This window comes from Oculina patagonica, chromosome 6 (assembly GCF_052425735.1).
Source record: "Oculina patagonica isolate OP01 chromosome 6, crgOcupat, whole genome shotgun sequence".
NCBI classification, from domain to species: Eukaryota; Metazoa; Cnidaria; class Anthozoa; order Scleractinia; family Oculinidae; genus Oculina; species Oculina patagonica.
The window spans coordinates 19,883,987-19,903,847 of record NC_135763.1 but is presented as its reverse complement, the minus strand read 5'-3'; the positions used below and the strand labels follow the sequence as shown (position 1 = coordinate 19,903,847).

The 19,861-nt window shown below is 40.4% G+C and overlaps 2 protein-coding genes across 2 annotated transcripts; one reads left to right on the top strand and one right to left on the bottom strand.

Annotated features, from left to right (window-relative positions):
* Positions 1 to 1,999: 1,999 nt before the first annotated feature.
* LOC144656821 (uncharacterized) lies at positions 2,000 to 13,154 on the top strand. The gene is made up of 15 exons (XM_078517065.1): positions 2,000 to 2,242; positions 2,668 to 2,837; positions 3,012 to 3,068; positions 3,669 to 3,717; positions 4,020 to 4,055; positions 4,348 to 4,412; positions 4,732 to 4,893; positions 5,769 to 5,862; positions 6,568 to 6,628; positions 7,162 to 7,909; positions 9,621 to 9,704; positions 9,935 to 9,992; positions 10,249 to 10,463; positions 11,070 to 11,278; positions 11,921 to 13,154. The coding sequence occupies exons 1-15, from the start codon at positions 2,101 to 2,103 to the stop codon at positions 12,108 to 12,110; spliced, it is 2,340 nt and encodes a 779-aa protein (XP_078373191.1). The 5' UTR covers positions 2,000 to 2,100; the 3' UTR covers positions 12,111 to 13,154.
* Positions 13,155 to 14,634: 1,480 nt separating this feature from the next.
* On the bottom strand, positions 14,635 to 17,286 carry LOC144656833 (rhamnosyl O-methyltransferase-like). Its single transcript, XM_078517078.1, has 3 exons — positions 16,366 to 17,286; positions 15,945 to 16,210; positions 14,635 to 15,378 (listed from the first exon to the last, which is right to left on the bottom strand). Exons 1-3 carry the CDS (start codon positions 16,630 to 16,632, stop codon positions 15,333 to 15,335), a joined length of 579 nt encoding a protein of 192 aa, XP_078373204.1. The 5' UTR covers positions 16,633 to 17,286; the 3' UTR covers positions 14,635 to 15,332.
* Positions 17,287 to 19,861: the final 2,575 nt, after the last annotated feature.

Genomic DNA, 19,861 nt, shown 5'->3' with positions numbered 1-19,861 from the left:
TGCTCGCAGAGTATGATACAAACACAGTAGTTGAGTTTCAGACTAATCTAATCTGCACTAATGCAAAGGGGGGGGGGGGGGAGGGAGGTGGGGGGAAAAAAAAAAAAAAACAACTTCTTTCTCTTACTATAAACCTAGAGATGTGTACTTACTTCAGAGTCACGTATTTAAAATTAAAACAAGCGGCTCTGGGGAGGAGATTGCGTAGTCCATGTACATTCTCGTTCCCAGAGCCGCTTGTCCCTCTGAGCTGGCGGCGGAGCCTTTGAACCATCAACAAGTGGCTCTCGGAACACTTGATTTGATTGGCTAGATTTTAACAAAGGGAGTTTCAAATCTAGCCAATCAAATCAACTGTTTTAAACTGTCGTATAACAAAGGGATTTTCAAGTCATGTGTCCTTAGAGCCACTTGTTTCTCATGTACAGGCTCTGTCGGCTAAGAGTGTCAAGCGGCTCTTGGGACGAGAAAGATTCTATGCACAGTGTAAACCAAGGGTTGTGCCCAGTGATTTTGACGAGCAAAGATTGTATGATATTAAAGAATTTATAAACAACAACAACAAAAAATATTCACCACTTATCAAAAACACAACTGATTGCGCCTTCACGATAGCAATACGAAAACAACGAGTTGAAATACAAAGCAACTCTGCACAGTAAAACCTTATAATAAGAGATATGTCTTTCAGCGGGGAGGGGGTGGATGCCAACCCCCTCCCTTGAGGTTTTTTTTTTTGTTATTTTGAAAAGAGGATTCCTCTCTATAATGATGAAACTTTCCGTAGCTGTCAATTCATCCCTTGCAAAAACATTTGATAAGTAAACTTTGCGTCCATGATTTTTGACGTTGCCATGGCCGTATCATAACTAGAAGCGGGTCTGGCCAGAAATCGTCATTTTGGACATTTTTTCATTTTCCCCAGTTTTTTAAAACAATATGGTACGATTTGTTTAGTTTCATATTCCATAAGCATCCTGGTTTGATTTCGCATCAATGTCCGTTTCTGGAATTCCGAGTTTAGGGGTAAGGCAAAAATTCGTGGATTTCCTTAGGGGTAAGATAAGAAACACAGGAATGCGTGAATAGTTATGGAATTTTTTAGTGAAAATCCCGCGGAATTCTTAGCAGACAAACGCTATTTTAATGGAATTCTTGAGGGCTTTTTAAAACACATTTTCAGCGGATTTCTTTAGGGGTGTAGAAGTTTTCAAGAATAAAAGACCCGTCCTCAACGGGAGGGGGCGGGGGGGGGGGGTGGGGGGATGGGTGGGTGCGAATATTGAGTGCAATGGCTTATTGGGTGCGAATATTGAGTGCAATGGCTTATTTATTTGTCCCTTTGAGAAGGGACAAAATGACGTTCCTTGTCCTAATTAGTTCGTAGCAGTGTAGCCTGCGTAGCTGGCGGTTTTGTTGGGGTAAAGCGCACGACAAGGTTGGTGTGATATCTCTAGATTTTTACCGACCTAATTAAAGGGAGAAAAAGGAGAGAGGCCCTGGGAACGAGGTTGCTACGCAGGCTAGTAGCCTACTATTTTTAAAGAATAGATCTTCGTCTCGTGGCACTTCTAATTGTGAAGATTGAGAATAAAAGTAAATGGAAAGTGCCAAAAAGTTCATTACAAACCAAACGTTTCAGGCTTAGCCCTTCATCAGTAGTAAATTGGTCGTTAATAAAACGACCGTTAAAAATACGCCACGAGAGCCAAGTATGTCTCTAGCAAGCGCGCGCGCGAGAACAATATAGAAACGGAAATCTAAGTTGAGGCCGCGCGGTTGGCAGGTGCCTACTAGTATTAGAATAGAAGCAGTGTTGCACCACCACTACGACATTTCCGGTTAGTTGAGTTCCACGTCATTTATGAACAGTGTGAAGTGATACATTTCAAATGAGACGCCATGATTGGCTAATTTTAATAGGAAAAACCAATGAGCAATACAGATAATTTGATGACAATTAAATGAAGTAGATTTCTCATTGATTTGGACGGGGATCGATCTTGGACAATCTTCACTTTACGACTGCTTCAGCTAGTATTAGCTAGTGGTTACGTCGATCGTTGAAAAAGCGTAATAACATCACAAAAGAGAAGAAGAATGAGTGGAGAAGTCGAAGAGAACGCACAAATATTCCTTTCTTTTAGTAACCTTGGCGTGAAGATCGCCGATCGGCAAATTCTTGAAAATGTGAGCGGGAAAGTTCACCCGGGAGAAATGTTGGCTGTGATGGGTCCCAGTGGTAAGAAAACTGTTTTTCACTTTTCTTTTTCTTAACGCAATACAACGATAAACCGATAGTTGTTTGTTCAGAACTCTTTGAAGAACGGGCCTGTGCAGGCTAAAAAATCTAGCCCCATTTCATGTGAGGAAACACCTGGCAGAGAGTTGAGTCCTTTCTAAAGCGAACTATTCATGCTGTTTTCCACCCCCTTCCAGCATTTCAAATGAAACGCCTTCAAAGGCTACAAAATGCATGCGCTGGATTTGTCACAGGAAGGTTCGCTGGAGTGGAGGACATTGTAAAATTGCTGAACTGGCTTTTTTTTTTCCCACAAGCAGTTTCTCAAAATGAAAGGTGGTTAAATTCCATTCAATGGCATCCAAAGAGAAACCCCACAATTTATGTTATGTCCTCTTACTTAATTTTTCTGTGATTTTTTTAAGGTTCTGGTAAAACAACATTGCTGAATGTCCTTGCTGGAAGATTATCTCCAGAAGATGGGGAAATTCTTCTCAATGGAACCAAGTTAAACAAGAAACTGAAGAAGAAAATTTGTTATGTCTTACAAGAGGACATTTTCTTTGGAAACCTTACTCTTCGGGAAACTTTAACAGTAAGCATTTCAGAGATTACTGACTTAATAAATGTCACTCTCAAACTTTGTAGTTAGAACCCCTGTGTGTCTATTCTCAACTTTGTACTTAGTGAATCTCCTTAGAAAGTCAAAATGTTTGAGATATTTATGAAGTCCTGGCTAAGTTGTCAAAACTTAATAATTCCTTTGCAGTTTTCTGCAATGCTTCGTCTCCCAGATACCTTATCAAAGACAGAAAAGTTACAAAAGGTAAATTGTAAATAATGTATGTGCATCACATGCTGTAATGATTTGATTTAGTGACCCTCCACCCAGTAAGTATCCCCTTCCTAACCCTTATTTGAATGTGTCCCTATTGACTAATAAATGCCCTTATACATTAAAACCAGCAGCCCCTAATACTATGTAAGTGCCCCTGTTCCAATAAACATCCCTAATTATAATTTACACTGTCTATACTTCAATTATGACACCATCAGTTGAGAGTATGTTGAGATCGAACATGGTTCATCCTCCTTCATTCCCACCAGCATTACAGAGAACTGCTCTTTTAAGTGTCTTGACTGTTATATTTTCCTGTAAGGGCACAATTCCTTTTAAAAGATCTTTCTTATGTTTTACAAATTCAGATCAGTGTTTTTGTCAAAAAAGAAATGGAGCCCCTCCCTATTAAGCTACCCTGTCTCCAATAACGGCCTTCTCCTTAACTATCATAATAGCACCTAATTATGTTTCCTGCATGCACCCTGCATGGGTGCCCTGGGCAATAATTGAACCATGAACAAACCTTGTTACCTATAATCTGTCAGCACCCTGCTACATTAACATGATTGTATAACTTTGTTTAAGGTTGACAAAATTGTTGACAACTTGGATGTCAGAAAATGTTTAGACACCAGTAAGTATAAATTGTAATAATTTTGGAACTAAATATAATTATGTTGTGTATGTGTAAATAATATACCATGAGTTCTGTGAGGCAAAAATAAGTTTTAGTTTTAATGCTAACTAGTTAATTGGTATCTCTGCAGAGTGTCAAAATAATTTTGAAAAAAAGGGTTGGGTGGAGGGTTTATTTTTCTCTACAAAAATGGGAATTCTGGAAAGGTGGGGGTCTAATATGATTTTCCCACTGTGGTGGGGGTATGAATATTTTCTGGAACCGCACAATACTGATATGTATTTATTTTGATTTTTCAGAAATTGGAAGTGCTTTTGACAGAGGACTGTCTGGAGGTAAGAGTATTGTCAGTCATTGAATTGTTTGTAAACCTGGTTTATGTTGTCTACACTCTTGATATTCATTATTATTGTGAACATGTTACATGAAGTTAATTTAATAAACTAAATAAACTACTTTCTACGGGATTTTTTATAGAGGTATCCCAATCGTTGACCTGCCCAGTTAATAGTGTTAAGAGTTTTAAATTGTGGCTGTTGTTGGAAAGCTCATGTCAATGTGTTAATGTTAATGTTAATTCACCTCATTTTACAAACTGAAGATTTTTTGGTTTACTTTATAACATAGGAGAGAAAAAACGAGCAAACATTGGTTGCGAGCTGATAACAAATCCTTCTTTGATTTTCCTTGATGTAAGTTTAGAAAAATTACATATTAAATGTATACTTGTATGGCATCTTAATAAAAAAATAATAAATGAATAATATTATTACTGTTTCTTGATGCCACACTTTACACATTCCTGCATGTGAGCTCAATAATTGGACTTGTGGATGCAGGTGTCTGTACATACATGTGCAATTTACAATGTATGCCAGCATGCAAACATGCATTATGCATATAGTATGCATAATGCACATCAATCACAAATACAACTTCTACACAACACTGAAGTCACTATATTTAGTCAATCTCTCAGGTAATTTTTTTTATACTCTACTTTTCTTTCAGGAACCCACATCTGGGTTGGACTCAAGCAATGCATTGAACCTTGTTAAAACTCTGAAGAACTTTGCAGCAAGAGAAAAGAAGACAGTGGTGACCACAATTCATCAGCCATCAAGTCAGATATTTTACATGTTTGACAAGGTTCTTCTTCTGTGTGGAGGACAGGTAAGATCACAACTGGGTGTCAGAGTTGGTGCACTGTCTACATGCTGTATCAGTGTTTGTACTAGCTAATTCTTGTGAACATAATCTGTTTAAAGTAATATCATTATAATGTTACATTGGTATTTTTGTAGGGCTCGACAAAAACTTGAATTCCAGCTTGCCCATGGGGCAAGTAACTGGCCCGATTTATACTAGAGACAGATTATCCGTCTGGATGAACTTGCATTTTAATTAGACGAGCATTTTTTAGTTTGTGCGATAATTCGTCTGTGTATAAATACGGGCAAACAGACGGATCATCCGTCCAGACCAACTATCTTCATAATTTGTCTTGGCAGACCAATGTTTATTTAAGCTTCCTTTAGTTTTTGTAAAAGTTCATTTATAACCTTTGATTACCCATGACAAATAGGCCAAAAAATTTACTGCTTTGTTTCAAAATCGTTGTTTTAGAAATTATGTTAATTGATGGTTTGCCTGGGCCCTTGCCCAGTCGGGCAAGTGAGCAATTGAAAAGTCACTTGCCCAACAGGAAAATCTACTTGTCCCTGACGACTGGACGGGGGTTTTGGTGAGCCCTGTTTTTTAACCACAAACATGAAATTGCATTACGAACACATAATATCATCACTTTTAGAATCACTGGAGTGTCCATAATAAAGAGGTTAAGTTTATATGAAATTGTTCCCTGGGGCAGAGATTTAGTGTCCGTTGTCTGTATTAGAGAGGGTCCGTATAATAGAGGTTTCTTCTAAAGAAAATATATGAGAATTTTGTTGGGACATCGGAGGAGGTCCGTAATAGAGAGGTGGCCGTATTAGAGTGGTGTCCGTACAGAGAGTTTCGACTGTTAATAAGTACTGTTTTTAAAACAGGTCGCTTATTATGGAAAGGCTAGCAAAGTGCTTGATTTCTTTGAGGGTATTGGCCTGGTTTGTGATGCACACTTCAACCCAGCAGATTTTATTTGTAAGTATTTAATTAAGGGTGGATGAACATTGTATTAATTGAAGGTTAATGAACATTTTTTTTTTTTATTGAATGAAATACAAACATTTACAGTAAATCGACACACACACAAAAAAAATACAGGAAATAAAGTAAATAAAAAATTAAAGGAATAAAAGTACAACAAAGGAAAGGAAAAGGAACATTCAAAACTGCAAATTTTAACCGAGATAATACTTGCTGAGTGCATGACTACATGCCAGGGATGTGTTTTGTTATGCAAAAAACCAAGGCACATGTACATGTACATGTACACTGATCTGATCTTTGCATTTTCATATTGGATCCTTGCACATGATGTATTTAAGGGCAGACTTACAGATACCATCGTATTGGTATTCTTTTTTTTTGAAAAAAGATGTATGTTGTGGTTCAATTTTACCCCTGGTACAAATTGGTAAAAGTACTTTAGTTTGTTTTATATTCATTATCATATAATTATTACCATAGACCCATAGTTAGTCGGTAGAGGAGACTGACTAGGATAGACCAGAGCAAAGGAAAATACTAATTTCTATAAGTACCAAGGCTAAAATCGAACTACATTAGTGCACTGTGTTATGTAAGAATGCCAACCCTGTGGCCCTTTTGGCTCTTACTGTATATTCTGACATCAGCATGGCAAATGTAATTTTGTTGATTCATTATTTGTTTTATACACATTAGTGGAAAAGGTGACAGAAGGAGAGGAAGTACAAGGAAAGATTGTGAAAGGCTGGACTGAGAGGTCAGGATATCTTTACAATTCATAATAATAATATTTATTCAAATACAGATACAAATACAAAGCAAAAATTAGTATTTTTAGTATTTGAAAAGGAGGTCCATGAGATTCACTGATGACGGAAACCAAAAAAGGGCACACATATCTAGCAATGTACAAATTATAATAACAACAGTTTTCTCCCTTACATCAGTCATGTACTTTATACCAGTTATGGTCATGCTTACAATGTAACAGTCAACTGTAGACACACTGGCTCATCACACATTGGCGAGTATAGATCGATTGATCAATCAATTAATAAGACAGACAGACAGACAGACAGACAGACAAACGAATTAACAAAAAACATCCTGACAGAAACAAAGAAATAAAGAAATAAACGAACAAAATCAAGAGCTGCTAAGAGAGAATGTTAGAACATCAGAACAGTAATGTTCTTTTTGTGCATCCATGTAGTAAGGTAGTTGATGTATAATTGCTTCCTTTAACTGACTATCTGTTGTAAGTAAATGTTCAATATTTTGGTATTGCAGGCAAAAACGACATAAGAAGTACTCAGCAATGTCCACTGAGTATACACCAGCAACACTTGAGACTCCAAGCCCTACTGCTAAGAACAATGAAAGACACGAATTGGAAAACACCCAAGATACAGCAAGTGAAAGAAGCAGCAAAACCTCTGATAACTCAGCTGATCAAGGCAACGTCGAGCAAGAAGATGGACAGCCAACAGCTACTGAAGATCCGCTGTGCAAGGAAGAAGAGTCATCTGGCTATTCTAGCTTGGATGTAGGGGATGGTAACTCTATTGCTCCTGATAAAGAAGTTGAAAAAGAAAGTTTGGAGAGCTCAATCCTAGACAGTAACGGAGTTCCAAAGGAACGTGGATCTTCTGTCAATGACGAAAAAGAAGTTGCAGATGAAAATGACAGCACCAATCCTTTAATTGCACACCAGAAACTATCCGCACCAAAGACCTTGTGGAAAAGTGTGAGGAATTCATTCACTAAGTCGTCTGATTCACTTCCCCCAGTTCACACAGAGGCACAATTGTCCTCTGCAGATTTTAGTGTGGCTGTTGTCACTTACAAGCGTAGCACATCACGTGATTACTCCAAAGTCGACATTCATGATGATGATGATGATGAAGATCAATCTGCTCTGTACAGCGATATTTCCACATCATGGGCCACAAGTTTCTGGACACAGTTCACAGTTCTGCTACAGAGGACTTTCAAGCAGTCTTTGCCAGATATTCTTTCAAAGCTAGAGTTAATTCAGGTAAGTGATCAAATTGCACATGTACCGATTGTAAATGGTCAAACCCAGCAGTAGTTTGTATAGTGTGATCGTCCGGGCGAGAGTAGTTCTAAGAAGAACTGTTATTGGTGGCTGACGTTTCGACAACCTGAGCTGACATCATCTTCAGCTTCTGCTCTGAAGATAACTTGCGCTCAGGTTGTCAAAAAGTCAACCACCAATTACAGTTCTTTTCAGAACTACTCTTACCCAGACGATCACAGCATACGAGCTACAGTACACATACAGCACAGAGAAACTGTTGTATTATGAGTATATGTATATATGTATACAATAGCTGCATGTAGCGATATAATTTCCAGAGGCAATGTACATGTATTACTGTATAATCACGCCCTCTCCACAATGCTTATCCGTTTCATCTTTTCATATATTTAAATCGTCTTTATTTCATTAAGGAGATCGACCCAAGTATAACTCTGTGGTACACGATAAAGCTACTTTTTGAGCTATAGTTTCTCCCTCCTCCCTATTTTTTTGGCCAAAATTTCTCCCTCCTCCCTAATTTTTTTGGCCATTTTGCCTTCCTCCCTACACTGTACCTCCCTCCTCATTGTTGGAACATTGGGATCTGAAAGTAATTAACGTTATAGAAACATTATCGAATAAAATTCATAGGAGGTGATGATTGTGAGACAAACCTTCGAGAAGCTGGAATCTAAAATATATTGTTTCTCTTTTCCGGCCCCCTTCTCCTCCTCCCCCGCGCCCCCGCGCCCCGGTCTCCCCCCCTCCCCCCTCTCCCCCCCGCCCGGGTGCCCCCCTCGCTCCCCTCCTCTCTCTCGCGCTCGCGCCGCCCGCGCTCCTCTCCCCCCCGGGGCCCGCCGGCCCCCCGCGCCCGTCCGCGCTCTCGCCCCCCCCCCCGCTGTCGCCTGTCCCCCGCGCCCCTCCCCCCCCTCGTCCCCTCCTCCACCCCTCGCCTCCCCCCCCCCCCGTGGGCCTCGGCTGCTCCTCTCCCGTCCCCTTCTTCTCTCCCCGCCCCTCCTCTCCCCGCTCGTTCGTCCCCCGTGGGTCTCTGTCCCTCCCCTCTCCATTCCTTCCTCTCTTGTTCCGTTGCGCTCTCCTCGTGCGTGCGCTCTGTCGCCTCCGTGGCTGGCATGTGTTCACTCGCAGGGGGTGTGATGTCGTGTGTGTGGGTGGCGTTGGGGTGTCAGTGTGTCGTCGGTCTGTGGGGTGTGTGTGTGGGGGGGGGTGGTGCTATATGATTACGTGAATTGCAGTACACTGTATTGCGGCATGTCATAACTGAAAATATTATTACTTGAAAGCTGATAATAACATGCATTGCAGATCAGTTAACTTCTGCTGGATGGCCAGTGTAAAAACAACAACAACGAAACAAACAAACAAACAACAAAACAATACATTAGTTTAGCTTGCAAATAAACACTGGATTTCGGTTGTGGCTAAAATGCTAACTGCTAGCCTTTGCAGGCATGCAGTTACGGCAGATAAGGATATTACACCAACAGGACGTGCTTGTTGTAGGTGTGTGATCGTCCTAGTGTCTGTAAGCGTTGATTGCCGTTGGTAAATTCTAGCAGAAAAAACAACTACAGTCCTTCTTGTGACTACTCTCACCTGGACGATCACACTTATATTAGGAAATCATTTATGAAACATCTATCTCAAAGCCAACATCTAATTATAATGTGTATAATATTTATTTCAGAACTTACTTCTCGCCTTGATAGTAAGCGTGGTCTGGTTTCAGCTTCCTTACAAAGAGGAGAGTATTGTGGACAGATATTCATTGGTAGGTGAATTAATTATCCATGCAGTAGTCTGCTATAAGTAAGTTTTCCTTTTTATCTCAAGTCTCATTTTGGTGCCACCATATATAGACCTGTACGTTGTCAATTAAATCTCTTTCTGATTTAAAGCTGTTTTATTGCAAAATGGAATAATCGACACAATATTGTGCTGTCCTTTATTTGTTTCTTGATACATTCAGTAAGAGTTACTTATTATTAATTTTTTTTGCAGATGTTTTTCTTCGTAGTTCATTGTAATTTTGCGTCACTCTTCCAGGCCCTGATGTCATGTAAGTTAAAAAAAATTGTGCGTTTAACATTTTATAACGCAAAAATTTCCCATGCTGTCTGAATTTCTATTGGCTAACGAATATTGTGGTGGGGGTGGGGAGAAGTGTTCAGGGCCCCTCCGCCATTGGATTATGTCGATTATGATGCGCGGGTGTGCAGACTATTCAGTTGATGATGGGAGTTAAAGACTGTGCATGCTTTAGCTGTCGTCAAAACATAGTTAATAGTTCATGCGTTTTGTTTCGTGATTTTCAGTCCCAAATGAAAGGACAGTGGTGAATAAAGAGCGAGCTGCCGGTTATTACAGACTGTCTGCATACTATTTAGCCAAGCTATTTAGTGAACTACCGCTGGTCATGATTCAGCCCACTTTGTTCCTAATCATTGTGTATTGGGTGACGGGCTTAAACAGAAGCGAGGCTTTCCTGGCCCAACTTTTCCTGTTGTTGTTAACAGCCATTACAGGACAGGTACAGTAATCAATTTTCAGAAGTGTAAATTATAGCGTGATTTCTGATCAACATTGTTCCCGGCTCTTTGAACCTGATTTATTGCATACACTGTATGAAAAAAAAAAAACCAAACGAACGCTGGCTTTCTACTGTAAAAAGCATTTTACGTCCATCATCAAATGCTATGGATGAATTTCCACCAGAGAAAGAAAAGAATAAAAAAAGAGAATAAAAAACGCTAGCTATTTTTTATTTTGTTCAAACTTTCACATGGTTCGTGACTGACAATATTACTTCTGGCGTACACACACTTACATTGAAGTAATCACTGCTTGTTTTCATATATAGTTCTGGCTCATTGAAGTAACTTATTTAAGGAAAAGTATTTCTAGTGCAGTACCCAACACTGCACTTTATTGCAACTCTCTTTGATAACCATTATTATTCTAACATTCATTGGGAGTACTTGATTTAACCAATACGACAATCTCTCTTCATTGATCAACTTCGTGTTTTTGTAACAAGCGGCATCTTTCCTCTCTTTTTTTTCTTGCTGCTTGTGAATACTTGAGAAAAACATGCTTGTGTTTTAAACCCTTGCTAATACGTTGATTTGTTGTTCAGTCTGTAGGTTTGTGTATCGGTGCTACAGTGATGGACTTTAAGCAGTCGATCGTGGTAGCTATCATTTTTGGTCTGTCGGGTATGCTGCTAGGTGGATTTTATCAGCAAAACTTACCTCCCTGGCTAGCTTGGCTTCAATACACGTCTTACTTGGCGTATTCCTATGACGCAGCCCTCGGCATAGAATTTGCCAATTCTCCCACATTCAGGTGAGAATTAGGTTTGAAGTAGTCAGCGATGAGCAGACAGGGGCTACAGTTATGTTTTACTGTACTTTCTGTCTGACTGACTAACGACTCAAAACCACATATAGTTGATTTCTCCAAACCCCCAAATCATTGACGCAAAATTTTTTCTGATGCAGAGACTCTCTGATTTAATATTAAGATGTAGGCTAATACGATTGTAAGCCTATTGGAGAGCTTGTTTCGTATTTGATGTCGTTACAATAAGCTCAGAGACTTGAAAGCACCAAAGAGTTTTCAGGCGCAACTTCCCTTCCAAAAATAAGCCACTCCTCCTCCCCCTCTCCGAGGAAAACCCACCAGAAATTCAGTTTGGACAAAAACTAGCCTAGGGTTTATTGTTTGCATTATTTTGTTATCTGGCAGGCTAAGCATACAAATCATAAGATTAGTTTTTTTGAGGACTAAATGCACTCTTAATCCCGTCGTAAACTGTTGAACACTAGGGCATTTCATGTTTCGCTTGCAAGCACTGTAGCTGCTTTGGAGAGCAACCTGTATTAGTAGTTAATTTATATTTAGCTTATTTTCTGGTCATAAACAATAGTTACTCCTTACCGTGGTTTCTAGTCTTTACTAAAAGCTAATCTTTTGTGTTCTCTTTAGCTGCCGAGAAGTGGACTCGTCATATGCTGCGTGCAGGAACAATGGAACTGCTATAACAGGCAGTGAAATCTTAGAAAAACTGAATGTATCCAGAAGTGTGGGCGAAAATGTTGCCGCACTTCTCCTGTTTATCATTGTATTCAGGATTCTAACCTATCTTTCACTGCGCTACTTGCACAAGCCGAAATGATCGGAATGGAGTGGAAGCAGTGAGAAATCTGTCCAAGGCCGGGTACAAATGGTCAAATGTCACGCGCCCTTATTTCGTTGCGTTAGCACAGTTCGAAGATGAGTACCTAAATGTCCACAACATAATAAATAAACCATGACATCTAAATATTAACAAAAATTGTTTGGTTAATTTTCAACGTTATTACCCTGGGTTCCAGAGGTTTTGTTTGCGTGGTTAACCCACCGCGCGCGAGAAAAATCCTCTGGTACCAAGGGTACAACGTTATTGGATGTGTTCAAGTTTTTGAAGATTCGCTTCCTTTTCATTCGATCTAAGGAATAGGTTGGTTGTTGAGTTTTTACCAAGTCAAGCTTGTCAGGTTTCTTTGTGTGACCATTTGTGTTAGATGAGTGTGGTAAAAGATAATTGCCATCATGCAACACTGAAACAAACTTAAGATATACAAAATTCTTTTCGAACTCTGATACAACGGGATTCCACTCAGGTTTCCTGCAAACCTTGTAGTTGCCTGTGTTATATTGTCCGTGATTATGAATTACTTTGTTTCAAGTCTGTTTTGTTTGTCCGTTTGTAAGGCCTGGTTCACACTAGCGACATAACGGCAAGGTCACGCAAATACAAAAAACACCTCACGTTGATGTTTTGTGTCACCAGTGTGAACAACATAACATAGCGACATAGTTGGAAATAATGACATAAGAATAACGACATAAGGAAAGTACTGAACTTTTCTTTATGTCGTTATGTCGTCATCAGTGTCGCTAATGTGAACCAGGCCTAAGCCTTTGAGCAGACGTCTGCAATAACCTTTTCTTTAGCAGGGTACTAAAACCTAATTAGACAAGCAAACGTCCATTTTCCATTTGAAGCAAAGGAAACTGAAGACGTCTGCACGCAGGCCACTGTTTGTGAGGAAAGGTTTATTAATCAGGAGCATCGGTCATTGTGGGAGAGTGAACATAATTGAAAAAATGGCATGTCTTGTTTTAAAAGAAAATTTCGTTTTCTTCACTAGCTCCCCTTGTTGACCAAGCATTCTGCTCAATAGGGACTTTAAGATACCTGGACGGCTGACCTCGAGGACGGTGCGAGGACGATGAATTCGCGAGGAGGACTGGGCCGTGTCGACGTTCTGGCGGGCTTCCAACGTTAAGAGCCGGCGTGTGTGCGGGGACGGCTTCGTAGTGGATATCCGCCAAAACATGCGAGCATGCGCCTGCCTAAAGTCGGGACAGAAAGCACATTTTCATCACAGGGTACAAATTCCAATGAATGTGAAACACAAGCAAGAAAGTAAAAATTTACGCACGGGCTTCGCCTCACGATGCAAACACACAAAAATTCCAACTGCAAATAAAACTTCTTCTACTTTTATCAGTCCAAACCAAGAATACCATAAAGGACATCAACAAATAAAGAAAAAAAAAAGATTTAAACGAAATCATACAAAAGCACTCCCGTTCACTGGTGGACGGCAAACTCTACTTCTCCGTCCTCGACAACAGCTGGACGGAGCTGGACGGCAAGCGTGGAGCGGGCGCGCAATATGGCTACACGCGAAAAATACTCCGGTCACCGCCTCGAGGTCAGCCGTCCAGGTATCTTAAAGTCCCTAATATAAGGAACAAACGCCGCTTGGGGTCCAAATTCAAACAGTGTTCAGGTTGTGGTTAGAAATATTTTAATTGATCATACAAGGTTTTGTTTGTAATTGCTCAGATTTACTATAATTATTTTAAAAATATGATTCACTTAATGATTGTGTAAGGAAAAAGAGATTTTATTAAGGTGAAATTCAAATTCGTTTTATAGTAAAATATATATTTTTAAATAATATATAGATATAATATAGTTTAATCTTAATACTTAGATATTTAGGCAGTATACCGTGTATTGCTGTGACTTATAACGACGTTGGAAATTTAAAAAACGCGAATTGGGTAACAAAATCACAAGTCACAGACGCGTAGTTTAGAATCATTTTTCGCAAACACTCAAAACGTTTAACTTGCGATTGTACTCATTCTTCTCGCATTTTTCCAACATCCCAAATATGCGGCATATCAGTGAGCTATATGTGATATAGTCAAAGTAATATATGGAAGTGTAAAAACTAATCAATATGGATAATAAAGTGTTGCCTTTCCAGTGGCTCTGTGTATTTTTACTGCAGAGGTTCGAAAGAGCGCTGTTTTGATGGTTGCGTGGATTGCCTTGCACGACATTTGAGCACATTAATTTGATACGCCCTTCTTTACTGCCCGGAACTTGGTCTATCTCTCATCTCCGTTAAGTCCTAGCAAAACGAGGAAACATGTCTCCAGAAACATTCGTAGCGCGGCATGTTTCCCCATTGTTTCCCAGTTTTGCCATACGGGAAGCACTGTTTCCAGCGTTAAAAAAGATTTGCTTCTGCTACCCCGCAGTGACATTTCGTGTTTTCGCGCGGCATGGAACCATGGCAAAACAAGGGACAATTATGGAAACATGTTACCTCGTCTTGCCGGCTCTTTACTACTAGTAGCACAATATATATATATTTGTAGCAGACAGCCATATATGGTGCTGGGTACACCCTACCCAAAAAGTACCAGCGTATTGATTCCTTTATTACACGTCAAATGATTTCGTGAATTTATCATCTTACACCACCATCTCTTCGCTCGTTTGTGTTCAGTACGTATATTGTTGTAGGGGTTTCTACCAGTCACTCACTTGTTAAAATTAATTGTAAAGAAGGGAAAGAAGTTATAATATATAGTGATTTATGTTAATTATGTCCCAAAAGTCAAGATTGGTCAATGTTCCAAAAGATAACGGTCATCTGAATCTTCTCCCTGCATTGTGTTTATGGTCATACATTGAGAGTGCGATAACAACATTGGGTTGCGAACTGTTTTCTGAAGCGGGGGAGGGATAAAACGTTTTCCCAATCAGATAGCGGGAATTCGTAATTTCCTGGCATTTTTTATGTGAGGTTAAAAAATACAGTGCAGTGCTTTTGTGTTTTTCCCCCTTTCCCTTTCTGTTTTTTAAAGTTCGTCCGCGACGCAGGCTACCTTATTAAGGATTTCTAAACTGAAAATAGACGGATACCTTTTATGACCACTACTCAATTTTGTTTTATTTAGAAAAGTCAATCAGCGGATGGCTTAACAAACTTCAAAATAGTAATTACAGTCAGTTGTGGACTGCAATACTCATTTACAGATATTGCTTTTAGATTCTTTTCAGGTAACCGTTCATGTTCCACGTTGCGTTGTACCTGGAAAAGAAGAAATAACGAAAAGATCGTAAGTCGCGGCAAAAACATAAAAAAATAAGAGCACTTGTTTTCAAATCCACTGTATTCAATTCCGGAAGTTGTCCAGAAAAAATGGAGTAGAAAAGCAAGGCGAGGCATTCTCTGCGGCGAATGGCGTTACCTCTTGAAAAAATATTAGCTTACTTTGCGCCTGATAGAGTAACATTCGATAGCTTTTTACTGAGGCTGCCTTACTTTCTCCTGTTGTTTGTCAGTCACGAGGGAATTCGGCGGACTTGAGGTGTAGATCATATCGAGTTATCAGACAGATGACTTTGTGTTACCTTTTCATCCATACCCTGGGTTTCACAGGTTTTTTCTTTCTAGAACTTACTAGGTTTCCGGAATCGGTCAAGCTTATCTTTTCCGGCTTCGTTGTTCGTTTCGTGCGCTCCCGGGCGATCTAGCAGCATCCTTCCGCGCATGCGAAAAAGGCTCTGCTCTGATACCCAGGCCATGAAATTTAATCAACACCAGATACAGAGGAACCTCGATATAACGAAGGGCCATGTAACTACTAGTCTCACCCGAAAAAATCGGTGTATCTTTGATCCACATGATATCTACTAGAACGTTCCACCAGGAATTTCTTGAGCTCGTTCAGCTTAGCGGGACCAAACTCGGTAAGGCCAAGCTCCTTTATGAGGCCTTGACCACTTACAGCAGGAACAGCCGGATTTGTGTCCTCGATGCATATGTAGTCACCACGCTCCGTGAATGCGTCGAAGTACTCCAACACTTTCGTCATATTCACATGTGAATCCTCCATTAGGAACCACGGGTGAGGCAGACTCTGTAATGACAAATCATTAACATCAGTATTGTACATCTTAAATTCTAACGTCAAAAGGGCTCAAATACTGGGGACTACCAGGTTGTGAAAAGTGATAATGTAAATAAAGAAACAACGGTTAACTTGTTTTCACCTTTTAGCAAGAATTCATTCACCTTAAGAAAGTCCCGTGGAAAACATTTTTCGACATAAAGCAAGTCTCCCTCGATGAACTCCACATCCGGGGACTCTCTGGCCACAGCGTCCAGCAAAGAGAGGTTGATGTCGATGGATATCACACGTGACTTACACCCAAACATCTTTAACATATCTGCTGTCCACAAAGCTGAGCCTCCCTTCCAGGCACCGAATTCAATCACAGTTGGAGGCTTGAGTTCCCATAGCAACTGCTGGTTTATCGTCAGTGTTAACGGGTCTTTCATCACTTGTACGCCACGCCAGGAAGTCAGATATTTGCCTAAAATGCATTTAAAATTAAGCCTCACTTGTCTAAGAATAGCACGTTTCTCCCGCGCTCAAACTAACACCCAGGCCAACTTCCTTCGTCACGCCCAGGGAACAAAGTTGGACCCGGCGAAGAGGCCTGAAGTCACTTGATCTTTCGAAAATGGTAGATACTTTTTTTGCAATTTTTGTTTGTGAAAATAAATGCGTTTCTTTATGGTTTTAAAAGCGGAGAGGGTAACTATTGTTGGATGCAAAGATCTAACTGTGGTGTGAGGAAAATTAACAACCTTTTTATATTATTCTGTACTAGTTCTGACAGTAAAAGTTTCTGTTTCTCCTGCACAGATTACTTAGGTTAACTGTAAAGCCAGAGAGTAAATGAACGTAGGCCTTTTTTTTAATTGAATGATTCAATTTGTTATAAGTCTTGTTAATTTTCCAGCAGCAATAACATATCAAGCCAGACGCGCGTCTAACCATTACGCTAGCTTAGCTACTGCCAAGTCTCATATATTACCATGAGATATGGACGCCGCAAGCTCAGTAGATAACACTCCAGTGTCTTGCCTTGCTTCAATTGGAACAAATCTATTCTTGTCATTTAAGTCCCTCGCGATGGCTTCTTCCAGTTCCACTGACTGGTAGTTTGTCAGGTCTTCGATAGTACTCCCCATAATGCTCTGAAACTGAACGACAATGCAAAAATGAAATAGGCATGAGTTAGCTCACTCATTTTCCACCGATTTTCCCGCTAACATTAGCCACGATAGAAAACAAGGACGGCATGAGCCCACTGTGCTGGTCCGCGGCACACATTTAGACGTGACCACAACCTTACAATCCTCTTTTACATGTCTTTAAGTGAGGCTACAGATCGCCAAGAATATTATTTTACACCCACATTTAAATACGTTTAATTGCGGCGCCTAAACCATTAATTGATATGGTCAGTCCACTTGAAGAAGCAAAATAAGTCACCATAAATGCATGGACAACATGTTTTAAGTAACTGATTTAAAAGCCGGCTTTGGACGTTACTGATGTGCGTTCTCCCCAGAGGGTCTCAGTGCTATCTTAACGTTACGAGTCCATTATGTTCCCAAAAGGCGTCCAAAATAAAAGCTGGGAAAGATACTTGCCAAAGCTGAGTGTTGCCGAACTGTCGATCGGTAATTTAGACATCGAAACCTGTATTCTATAGCCTCCCACGCAGTCGTCTTTAGGTTCATTTAGGGGCGGTGTGCGGAAGACCGCCGCCTGCTTAGCTCAGTTGGTAGAGCGCCGGACTGCTGTGCGGGAGGTCGTGGGTTCGAACCCCAGACCGGACCAACACTCGGGTCTTAAATAACTGAGGAGAATGTGCTGCCTTGTAATTACATCTGCAAATGGTTAGACATTCTATCTTCTCGGGACGAAACCGTAGGTCCAGTCTCTGTATCCTCAGTCTATAACGGGGACGTAAGAACCTACACACTATCGCGAGTAGGGCACGAAGTTCCCGGTGTTGTGGTCTGGCCTTTGTGTAGTAATTACAGTATGTGTACAGCGCATTTGAACATTACATATGAAAAATGCGCTATATAAATTGATTATCATTATTATTATTATTATAAGAGCGAAACGCCCTAAACGCTCTTAAAGGTCAGGCCAAACGCACGAAACATTTCAACGCATCATATCGCAACATTGTTGTGCACAACATGTTGCAATCGTTTGGCCACCCTGTTGCAACATGTTGCGATATGGATGGCGCATTATCGAACTAGTGCGCATGCTCCATCGCAAAAATGTTGCACGAACGTGGCCAAACGAGTACAACATCATGTTACATCCAAAAATGTTGCGAGATGTTGCGAGAAAAGTTTGACCATTTTCAAACTTGGTCCAAATCATCCAACATGTTGCAACATGTTACAACAGGGTGACCAAACGATTGCAACATGCTGTGCCCAACAATGTTGGGATATGTTGCGTTGAAATGTTGCGTGCGTTTGGCCGGGCCTTGAAAACGACTGCGTGGGAGGCTATGCCGGAGTACTGCGTGAGCCTCGCACGCAGACGTTCTCATGCAATCTTTCCCCGCGCAACGTACCCTTGTTTTGAATTAATTTTTGACAACATTTTTACATAGATCTACTTTCTCTTTCGTTTAAGGGCGCTAATTATAACTTAACTGTACGCTATGAACAGTCCATTTTTTCTTTGGTCCGTCGAGCCCTTCCTACACAGACTTTCTTTTTGCTTGTTACGCAATCCGCCCGCTTGAGTGACGGTGCGTTTCGCTCGTTCGAGTCGTTTTGTTTCGTTCAATTGCTTCGGGTTTTAGAACAGGCCTCGAAAAAGCTATCAGTGTTTTTCAGAGAGATAATTTGTGTTTGACCAAAAGGATATACATGAATTCGTTGCGCAATTTGATCGGGCACACGTATAATTTATGTGAAATTTCAAACCAATAATAATTGGCACTGGCGTTCCTTTACGGGTCCTTTAATACCTTAGCAATCTAGTAGCTTTTAGTAAATGCTTTGCAAGCAATTTTAATACAGCAAAGTAAGGCAATTGATCTGGTAAGTCAACTAACTCAGGATCTTCGTGAAAAATGTTTCCTTGTATCGAAAAGCTACTTTGTCACCTGTGGTAATAGGCTGGCTTTTTATCCAGAAAAATATTTTTTTATTATTACTTTTTGGCTTTCAACAGCCCGGCACGCCGCGTTTTCCACAGACCCAAGACCCTGTACCCCGGCACTTTGCGTTTACCACAGACCCCGGGAACCTTAGCCCTGCGTTTTCCTGTAATGACCTGTAATCTGTACAAGAAACTTCTTGGGCGGCTTGAGCGAAGAAGTAAATGCTTAGAGAAGCATGACGGGCCTTTTCTGAATTTTTAATGTTCCCATTTTGCACAGGCCTCCATGCAAGTCGCTGTTTCAACGCCGTGTTGTGTTGCTTAGTTCATGTCGAGTTCCACATATGCATCTGAAATCAAATCGACCTAAATTATTTTGATCGAATAAATTTAAACCTAATACAACAAACCTCTTGCAGCAAGGCGCCCAAAAGTGTGACCACTTTTAATTTATTCACATTCTTTCGTGCAAATTTAATCCAATCAGAAGTCAACTGCAAGCTATCCACGGCTTTTGATTGGATTAAATCTGCACGAACGAATTTGGTCACACTTTTGGGCGCCTTGCTGTAAAGA